The 10,687-nt window shown below is 56.8% G+C and overlaps 1 protein-coding gene across 1 annotated transcript in view; it reads left to right on the top strand.

Moving 5' to 3' along the window:
* The first annotated feature begins 268 nt into the window (after window positions 1-268).
* Window positions 269-10,687, top strand: part of KIAA0930 (KIAA0930 ortholog) — a 44,870-nt gene continuing 34,451 nt past the window's right edge. The window contains exon 1 of the mRNA XM_054469801.2: window positions 269-665. Within this exon, the coding sequence (XP_054325776.1) occupies window positions 458-665 (208 nt within the window). The 5' untranslated portion in view covers window positions 269-457. The remainder of the gene's footprint in view (window positions 666-10,687) is intronic.

Below are 10,687 nucleotides of genomic sequence, written 5' to 3'. Positions count from 1 at the left end.
GCTGGCAGGGCGTTTAGGACCGTGGGTGGAGGAGGGACCCCGCGAGCGGTTTGAGGGAGGGAGTCCTGGGCATCCGAAGATTGGCGGAGACTGACCGTTTGGAAGTGGGCGGGGCCACGGAGGTCAGGGGGCGGGACCAGGGGGCCGGGGGTGGGTCCGGGCCGTTCAGAGGCGGGGCGGGAGGAGACAGGGGCGGGGAAGGGGCGGGGCCTAACCGGGGCGGGGCCGGGCCGGGGCGGGGCGAGCGGAGCTGGGGGCGCGCGGGTGGCGGCGGCGCGGAGGTGTGCTCGCCGGTGCTGGGCTTGGCGGGTGGTGGCGGCGGCGGCGGCGACGGCGACGCGCACAGAGGCGGACTGTGGCTTCCTTGGTGCTCGCGGCGGGCTGCGTCGGGGCGGGGGCGGCGGGGCGCGCCAGGGGCCCCTGCGGGCGCGGCGCAGGCGATGAGCCGGGGCCCGGCATGGCCTCCGCGCGGCCGCCGGGCCAGGCCTGCGCCTCGGCGTCCGCGCCTGCGGGGCTCCGGGCCGGGCCGCCCGCCCTCCCCGCCGCCGCCGCCCCCGAGCCTGCTGGCGGCGCCGAGGCCGAGGAGCGCTCGCTGCAGCACATGCTGCGTGCCATAGCGGAGGAGCGCGGCCGCCTTAGCCTGCGCCGCGAGGTCTGCGGCCTCGGTGAGTGGGACCCGGGGGCGAGGCCGGGCCGGGGGAGGTGAGCGTCTCCGGGGCCGCCTCTGCGCGTCCGTGTCTCTGCGCGGGTGTCGTGGTCTCTGGGTCTACCTGGGTACCCTGTCTTCCTCCATACCTCCCCCGCCCCTGCATCTGGGTCTGTCTCTGCTTTTCGTCCTACGAGCGCCCCGCACCCCTGTGCCCGGGTCTCATTCAGAGTCTTCCCCTGTCAGTCCGTCCGGGTGTCTGTCTCACCTACCTCCTTCCTCTTCGTGCCTCTGCGGGTCTTCTTCCTTCTCCAGGAAGCCGCTCCGGGCCCTCAGCACGGCGGCAGGGAGTGTGGGCGTGGGATCTGGGTACACCCTTAGCCCAGCGCGGCAGGGTCGGGCCCTCGTTGGGCTCTGGGTGGACCTTGCTGCGAGCGTGCCCTGGCCACTGTCTCCTGCTACCCGAAGCCTTTGTCTTTCCGCACCCACCGGCCCCTCTCATCCCTTAGCTGTATCCAGGGACCTGTTGGGCAGTGGCCCCCAGAACCCGCCCGCTTGGCTGAGGGGCAGGGCCTGCTGCCTCTCGGTGTGATTCTGGGCTTTAAGTCATGGATCTACTAGGGGGCGTGGGATGGGGGTGCCTCGTATTGTTTGGAAGGGCCTGGGACTGCAGGTGTGGGTGGGGTCTCCCAGCCAGTGAGGTAATCCATTACTGATGGATCGTGCCCAGACTCAAGCCCAGGAGAAGCCCCCTCTTTTGTGGTCTCAGGTTCTTCATTTTCTCCATGGAAAAGACCCCTCCCTCCTCCGTGCAGGGAATGACTTCATACCACATTGTCAGCCACCCCCCACCCCACCCCCAGGCTAGACTGGGGATTTCTGAGGCGGTGACAGCATTGCTGAGTAGGGAATGTCAGCCTTCCAGATTCACCCCTTCATTCACCGTTGGGGAAACTGAGTCCCAGAGAACAAATGCATCCCCCTAAGGTCACACAGCCGCAGGGATATGGCAGTCCCAGGCATTCAGGGCCCCTCAGCAGGCCACACCCTGGAGGCTGGAGTGGGGAGAGGAAGTAAATTTGAATCCCTTTTGTAGGAGGCAGGCTTGGCATGGGAGGCTTCCCAGTGAGCAGGCCCCAGCCTAGCCTGCCCGGGTGAGCCTTTTCTCATGCAGGGGTGGGGTGGGGGGTGCTTATGAAGTGAAATGGACAAGAACTTCAATGGCTGACAAGGTTTCAATGGTTTCTTTCTGAAAAGGTGTCAAGATTTACTTTTGAGCAGAAATTGGAGCATGCTCATTCATTCATTCTGCAAACATTCATTGAGCACCTACTGTGTGCCACCCTGGCAGGCCCACCTGTCACCTGGCACCGAATATCTGAGCTGGGATGCATCTGAAGGACCATCTGCTGCAGGTCACTTGGCCCTGTTTGCTCAGTAGCTTCAAGCAGTCCCTCCCCACTCCCCTGTCCACACACAGCTACTGTCCTCTGACCACCTTTACCTGTGAGCACCTTCTCTCCTCTTTTAGGCAGCCCCTCCCACAAGGAGGCTGCAGGGCCATTCCCAGAAGAACAGTGAACAGTGAAAATGGCACCTAGCATTTACTAAGCACTTACTGTGTGCTGGGTGCTTTACTCATGCTGCAAATTTAATCCTGACACAATACTGACTTTGCCAGGGAGCAGTATTATCTCCATATCAGCGATGAAGAGCCTGAGGGTTAGAGAGAGAGAGAGAGGAGGCCTGCCCAGGGACAACCAATGAGGAAGCAGCATAGCTGGGACTGACCCCCTGCCAGCCTGACCTCAGAGCCTGCCCTCCACTCCCGGAATATCCCCAGCCAGCTCTTTCTGTGCCTACAATACTCACGCTGTTTCCTTGTCTCCTCTCCAGGCCTCCAGGCCTCCCACACCTGCCAGGTCTCCCCTCTTCCCCTGCTGCTGAACTCAGTCCCTGCAGGGCTCTGAAGCAGAGAAAACCTGCTGTTTTCTCTGCCTGGAAAGCCGCCCCTAGTCATGTGCCCCACAAGCATCTCCAAGTTTTCCTTTAAGTCTCAGCTCCAATGCTGCCTCTCTGGGAACTCTTTCCAGCTCCCAGGCACACAGTCCTGTTCTGCCTGTGTTCTCTTTGTGCTAGGCACATGTTTGTTGGGACAATCAGGACGACTGTGGCCTTGTCATGGTCTGTGTGCTGTCTCCCCAGTTAGCAGGTGAGGCCTTCAAAGGCATCACCCAGTCTGATTCATCTGGTGCCCAGCATGGGGCACACACGGAGCAGGTGCCCAGTAAACATTTAGTGAACAAGTGAGAAAATTATTATCTGGACTGGCAGATGAAGGGCGTGGAGGGCCACGGAGATGAGAATCTTAACTTCTTAGAAGGGCTCATTTTTGGCTGGGTGTGGTGGCTCACGCAGTGGATCACAAAGTGTAATCCCAACACTTTGGGAGGCTGAGGTGGGCAGATCATGAGGTCAGGAGTTCGAGACCAGCCTGGCTAACAGGATGAAACCCCCGTCTCTACTAAAAATACAAAAAAAAGAAAATTAGCTGGGCATGGTGGCGGGCGCCTATAGTCCCAGCTACTCAGGAGGCTGAGGCAAGAGAATGGTGTGAACCTGGGAGGCGGAGGTTGCTGTGAGCCGAGATCGCACCACTGCACTCCAGCCTGGGCTACAGAGTGAGACTCTGTCTCAAAAAAAAAAAAGAAGGGCTCGTTTTTCAGATGAGAGATTTGATGTTCAGCGAGGGGTGAGCTTACTAGGAACTTGATGCCCAGAGTGGAGCGCACCTCTCACCTCTCAGGTGTGAGTCCTGAGAGGAGCCAGAACACCAGCCCTGGAGCACTTCTGCGTCCACTGACTCATCAACACTCTCAAGCTATGGGGGCAGGGTTGTGTTTGATCATCTCTACTTCACCTCTGTGACAGCCTGTTAGATTTATGAATGAATTTAAATCTCCCAGATTTTTGTTGTTGTTTAGCGAAAGCTTGGGTCACTCAGAACCCTGCTGTGTCCTCTGAGGTTGTTTTGAAGGTGTCAGGGGAGCCTCAGGTGGAGGCGCTGGGCTTTGGTTGAGTGGTTGTCATTCTCTGAGTCAGTGTCTGTGAGATGGGACTAAGCTCCTGGCCCTCCCCACTCAGGGGTCATCGCTCAGCTCTCGTGATGAAAGGCACCTTGTAGATTTCACACCTGGCTTTCGAGGCTTGTCTGTGGCAGCCTCTGCAGTAGAAGGGGACTTGAGCACTTGCTCTGTACTGAGAGGGAGCAGGAGTGTTGGGCCCTGATCCCTGCCTTGTGGGAGGGCACAGTCCTTGGGGGAGACAGCCAGGAGCACAGGTCACTGTTAGCTGAAGTACAAACCCTGTTGGAAGCAGCGGGGCTGCGGCTGCCCAGAGCAAGATTTTGGTGTTACATCCACAGGACACTGCTCGTGACTCCAGGTCACAGATGAACTAGGTGATTCAGGACCCAGGTGTGCGATGCAGACCTTTGGACCGAAGGGGGACAAACCCTGCTACTTCTTCCCGGTGCTTGGGCCTTCTCCTGGGTCCTGGACCTCAGCCCAAGCACGCAGGCCCCCTTTCAACAGGGGCAGCCCACCCGACAGTTGGTCAGGTGACGTGGACGCGACCTGGGCCCAAGACCTGGTGTGAGTCCTGAGAGGTGCCATGAGCAGGTGGGGCCCACATCTGGCTGCTTGTCTCTGTGCCCTGCCTCAGCTGAGCATTCTTGGAGCAATTTGTGCCTGGCATTTGGGGCTAAGGGATTCTCCGTGTCTGGAGTGCTGCAGAGAAGGGGCATTTTATGTTCATTCTTTCCTTTTGTCTTTGGAGTAATCCTGTGGGCTAGATATGTGTTCTATTCTTCTCTTTGTCCTGATGAGGGAACACAGGTTGGGGGGAAGTAATGTGCCCCAGCTGCAAGGCTAGAAAGTGGCCGAATCTTGCTGAGCCCAAGCTCTTAATTGCTTGACCCTGCACAGAGGTGAGGCCCACCTAGACCTGTCCTCAGGGTGCTGAGGGTCTGGTGTTTCAGGTTGTGTGGCAGCCTGGCCACAGTGGATGGAGGCAGGGCCCCAGTGGAGCTGTGAGCACTTAGCCAGAGGCCACAGAGAACGGAGCCACCAGCGTGGCCCACGGGAGGGGTTTGTGGACAGCGTAGTCTTCAAGCAGGGCTGAGGCTGGATGGGCTTGTGTGGATGGAGGAGCAGAAGCTCACTTTGCTCTAAGCGGGGCTATGGAAGTCGAGGCTGGAGTAATCCCTGGCTGAGAACTTGGTATTTCCCAGCCCTGGCCTCGGGAAGCCCTGCAGGTGTGATTTGTGGGGCAGCTGCACGGGAGGGGCCGTCAGTGCAGAGGATGCTGCGTGCCTGCCGCGAGCTGGTGCCTGACACCTGCCGCATTTCCTTCAGGCCCACTCCCGGAGAGGTGGGTTCTGTCTTGACCTCATTCTGCAGGTGAGGAAGCTGAGCTTCAGAGCGGGGAGGGATGTACCCACAGCCACATAGCTGGCAGGTGGCAGAGCTGCCATTCCAGCTGAGGCCCATCATGTGCAAATAGCCAACCCGGAAGGGTTTGTGGAATGGGCCAGAGGAGTGAGGGAGACGGCCTTGCCTCTGTGCTGAACACCTGTGTGTGCTAGGCCTGCGAATGGGGAAGAGCGCTGTGCACCCTTCGCCTCCCCCAACCCCCAATCACTTTGCTAGGCTAGGTGTAGCTGGGCATAAGTGATGGGGGCTGGGGGGGCTTTAGTGGGAGGTGCCGCTGGAAAGGAAGACTGTGAGCCCTGGCTAAGCACTCCAGCCCTCGGGCCTCAGTGTCCTCATCTGTAGACTGGAGACCACAAACTCTCTAGGGACTTGGGGAATTGTATGAGAGAAGTGACAGGGAGTAAATGAGACGTGGCAGGTACAGGCTCAGCACAAACCCCTGGTGTGGAGTCGGGTGCGGTCTAGTCTGCTGTTATTATCCAGGATGCAAAGCACCTGGCCCAGTGCCTGCACGTGGAATCAGGGTTGTATTTGCGCCGTGACGCTCGGGCTGCTTTGAGTCAATGCGGAAGCTCTCCCTGCGCTCCTTGGGGCCCTCCAACCCCAGGGCAGTCAGAGCTGGTTGTGGGCCAGCGCAGCGGGGAGGAAGTGTGGCCCTGTGGCATGGTGGAAGAGCCTCTTTCGGTTCCTGGGCCTATTTTAAGGGTTGTGGGTTCCGGACTCTGCCCCTTCCTGGGGCTGGAGCAGCCGAGGAGGCCCTCTCCTGAAGCTGAGACTGTGTCCTTCCGGGGGAACCTGAGGACGCTGGACCTTACACTTTAAAGAGGCCGAGGACCACAGCTGCACAGATGTCTTTGCAGCGGCTGCGTAGGCACCACTGGCCTGGGTAAGAATGCTGTGCTGCCCTGCTCAGGGGCCTTGGGGAGTCATTTCCGCCTCCGGCTTCCCGCCTTCTGCAGAGGAACTTCCATGGCATGAGCTGTCCCCTCACTGTCCTGGGTCTCCTTGCCTCCTTCATCGAGCTAGGGAGGCTCGTATCAGCCACACCACTAGGCTGCTGTAAAGAAGCCCCAAGCAGGAGACTTGTTAATCCTTGGATTTCCCAAACAAATTTTTTTCTAATTAAAAAAAGTTATATGCACGTTACGGAAACTAGAAAATAGGAAACAATTATTCCTAGTTCCAATTACCCAGAGACACACTATTAACTTTGCAAAGTCTTGCCCTCTGATCTTTCCAGAGGTTTTTAAAAGAGTACTTGATCTTCTCTATACAGGTTTCTTAATCACGCTTTTTCATTTAAAGTTCCTAAAACATTTCCCATGTTTCTCAGACTCTAAACATTAAATGACTGCTCGAGAGTTGGGTGGGCATGCCATGATTTACTTAATTGGTCTCATGTGGTTGGAAACATAGCTCAGATCCAGTTTTCACTGTTACAAATAACTTGCAGCAAAGCTTTTTATACGTGCAAAGGTGTCTGTATTTGGAGTATGTCTTTAAGCTGGCAACCTGGGAGGCCATTTCTTGGAGGCTGCTGTGTGACCCCCAAGGGCAGGGGTAGGACCGTAGGTGGTAGACGGGTGTTCATGGGGCTGAAGGAGAACCCTTTTAGATAGCTTGTGTGGACGAGGAAGGAAGGTGAGCTGCAGAAGGTAGTGATGGGCGTCCCCGCCGAGGGCATGCAGGGAGCTGAGAAAGGATCCAGTCTCAGACTAGACTTTGGGCCCATGCCTTGCAAGTCTGTGATCCTCCAACCTTGTCTTCTTACTTGAGAGCTCTCCCCCTTGCGTTTCAGGCTTGTCTTCCCAGAGCAGGAAGCAGAGGCCCCCTCATCCCCATCGGAGGACTGTGAGGCCTGGGAGCTGAGCCCTGAGCACAGGCCAGGCCAGCTCCCCAACTGCACCCACACACACTGACCTTCCACTCCTGGTCACCCCTCACTGCAGGCCGCCCCAGCTTGCCGGGACCTCGGAGACAACAGAGACGTTTGCCCCTCAGGGTCAGTACATGTGCCCCGCCTCTGCCAAGGCCCCCGGGTCTCAGAGTTCAACCAGCGTCTCCCTGTCACTGCTATAGACAGGAGCTCTGCAAGCCCCAGTCCAGGCTCTCCCCGCTAAGGGTTCTGTGGGGTTGGGGAAGCCCTGGTGCATAGCTGCAGCCCCAGCCCCACTCTTCTGTCGTCTGGAAGCCTGTGTCCCTCTGGGCCTCCGATCCCTCCTGCATGCAGTGCTGGGTGAGGCAGGGCCAAGTGGGACTTGTAAACAATACATCATCTAATCTCATAACCCCCGTCAGGTGGGAGTTAGCCCATGTCTTACAGGGACGAAGCAGAGGCTCAGAGGGTTGGGTAGACCTTCCCTCGATCATTTCCAGCAGCTTGGGTCTGGTGCATTCAGCTTCCTGAGAGGGCAGAGCTCACTACCCATCACCCAAACCCGGCTGTCCTGCCCACCTTCCCAGCATCCTGAGAGCAGCCACCAGGTCCCCTGCCACCTAGTGAAGGTCCTGCCACCCAGGTGGGCACCAGGGCTGTTCTGCAGCTGACTTAAAAGCGTGTTTTGACTGGATGTGATTTCCCAGACGTTCCAGGTGATGTCCGCCTCTGGGCCTTTATGGCTGCGGCTCCTGTGCTGAGGGGACCTTTCTCACCCAGGCCTACCGACTCCTTGGAAGTGGGGCTGCATGCCCTGCATGGCCTGTGCTGGGGAACTCGGCCCAGCACCTCTGCTTACTCGTTCCACTTGAACCTCAGCCTCCACTCCTTGGAACACCCCACCTGCCTCAGTCTACCCACTGTGTACCACACCGTGTCCAGAACACAGAACCCTGGGGAGCTTTAAAACAAAATGCCCACTCCTTCCCCCGACCTGGGCATCTGAGTGAAAGTCCTCCTGGGGGGTCCTGGAGCCTGTGGTGTAATTCATTCCCTGTGCCTGGGTGTGTCAGCCTGGGTTGGTGGCCACTGGACTGTTTACCACCCCTGCCCCCATGTGATAGATGGGGCCACCGAGGCTCAGAGGTAGGAGGGACTGGCTGTGATGCCTTCCTCCACCTTCCTGATCTGGCCTGCTCCTAGCCGCCTGTCATTGGACCCACCTGAGCCCCAACAGCATGAACCTTAATGTCATTGACATTTATACCTGGCAGGGGGTGGATGGGAAAATAAACGCTCCACGGGGTCCCTTCCTCACCCCCAGAGATACCTGTGCCCCTGAGTCAAAGCCAAACTCTGCACATCAGGGAGAAGGAGGCTGAGGTCAAGTACAGAGCCTGGCTCAGCCCCACCACATGGAGAGGCGGTGGGCCAGCCTTCCCTGGAGCCGGTCCCCGCCCGGCCCACTCTGCAGGATGCGCGTTCTCCTGGGAGAAGATGTGACTCCAGGCTTCCTGTGCCTGATGAGCTCTACCCTCCCAAGGTAGGGGGGCAGTTTGCTCCCAGTGTCCCAGTTTCGGTTGAGGCAGCAGAATGCCCTCTGGGTCACAGCCTGTCCTGGGGGAGCTGGGATGGAGAGAGTCCCAGAATTCAACCAGCCTAGCCCTATCACTGACACAGACAGGCGAGACTCAGAGTCGACCCCGACTGACTCAAACAGTGACAAATCAGGAGGGCTGGCTGCCTGATCTCACCAGTGCTGCCTGTTGCCCCATGGTGCAGGTGAGGAGACCGAGGCCCGCGAACGACAGGCAGAGTTCCCTTACTCCACGTGTCCATCATCTTTAATGTAAAAAGGCTTTGTATTGGGATGTGCTTTGAATCTTGAAAAATGCTTTTCACACTTGCAGCAACACTTATGGCAGAGAAAGGGAGAAAAGCAGAGTACAAATCCACGTTATGAAGCGTGTGGATTATCCATGTAATTATGATAGAGAAATGCTGCCCTGCACACCCTGGTGTGTCCTCACAGCACTGCTGAGCAGAAGGCAGGAGGGGTGTCATCCCGTTTACAGAGGCGGACCGGGCCTCAGAGTGATAGGTGGACCTGGGGTGAGGTGGCCCTGGACTAGGCTTCTGCCTTCTGGTTCTTTCTGAAACCTTGCTTCATACGCACCTTTCCAGCAACAACAGCCATTCAAGATCCTTGTGCCTGTTAATTTCTTATGTTTTTTTTTTTCTTTTTTTTGTCAAGACGGAGTTTCGCTCTGTCACCCAGGCTGGAGTGCAGTGGTGTGATCTTGGCTCACTGCAAGCTCCGCCTCCCGGTTTCACGCCATTCTCCTGCCTCAGCCTCCCGAGTAGCTGGGACTACAGGCACCCGCCACCATGCCTGGCTAATTTTTTGTATTTTTAGTAGAGACGGGGTTTCACCGTGTTAGCCAGGATGGTCTTGATCTCCTGACCTCGTGATCCGCCTGCCTCGGCCTCCCAAAGTGCTGGGATTACAGGCGTGAGCCACCACGCCTGGCGTGCCTGTTAATTTCTTAACTTCTCTGCTGTTTTTGCCCCTGTCTGAGTATACATTTTTATGTATTTGTAGTCACCATTGTGTCATTCGTGGAGGTCATATTTATTGAGCCCTGGAAATGCAGTGCTGAATTAAGGTTGATCTGACTCCCGGGAGCTTGGCACTCCCTGGGGAGGGGGTGGTGGCAGGCAGGTACAGGCTGATCATTCATGCCTCTGGCTTCCCGCCCCTGCCTCTGTATCCTGTTCACACACATCGCTGGGACAAGCCCAGACATCCCTCGGATCTTCAGGCCCCACCGCCAATGTAGGAGGTGAAAACTGCCTTTCTTCTCACCTTAGGTTCATGGCTGAGGTTCCTATAACAAAAGGCAGAAAAGAGAAAAGTATAATTTCGTGTAAGTTTTACATGATACAGGAGCCTTCATAAGGAAATGAAAATCCAAAGAAATGGTCTCAACCTGTGTATTTTCTTTTTTTTTTTTTTTTTTCCTGAGACGGAGTCTCAGATCTTGGCTCACTGCAACCTCTGCCTCCTGGGTTCAAGCGATTCTCCTGCCTCAGCTTCCTGAATAGCGGGAATTATAGGCGGCCACAACCATGCCTGGCTAATTTTTATGTATTTTTAGTAGAGAGATGGGATTTCACCATGTTGGTCAGGCTGGTCTCGAACTCTTGACCTCAGGTGATCCACCTGCCTCAGTCTCCCAAAGTGCTGGGATTACAGGCATGTTGAGGCACCGTGCCCAGCCTCAACCTGTTTATTTTCTATGCTAGGTTTGATAAAGAAGCTGGTAATTGTGGAGGAGTCTGATTGGATAAAGAAGTGTGATCTGGGCTGGGAGAGGTGGCTCACTCCTGTAATCCCAGCACTTTGGGAGGCCAAGGTGGGTGGATCACAAGGCCAGGAGTTCGAGACCAGCCTGGCCAACATTGTGAAATCCCATCTCTACTAAAAATCTAAAAATTAGCCGGGCGTGGTGGCAGGTGCCTGTAATCCCAGCTACTCGAGAGGCTGAGGCAGGAGAATCGCTTGAACCCGGGAGGCGGAGGTTGCAGTGAGCCAAGATTGCTCCACTGCACTCTAGCTTGAGTGACAGAGCAAGACATTGTCTCAAAAAAAAAAAAAAAAAAAAAGAACGT

The sequence above is a fragment of the Pongo pygmaeus genome, chromosome 23 (genome assembly GCF_028885625.2).
Source record: "Pongo pygmaeus isolate AG05252 chromosome 23, NHGRI_mPonPyg2-v2.0_pri, whole genome shotgun sequence".
Classification (NCBI taxonomy): domain Eukaryota; kingdom Metazoa; phylum Chordata; class Mammalia; order Primates; family Hominidae; genus Pongo; species Pongo pygmaeus.
The sequence above is the reverse complement of the archived record's forward strand: the minus strand, read 5'-3'. Positions and strand labels throughout refer to the sequence as shown.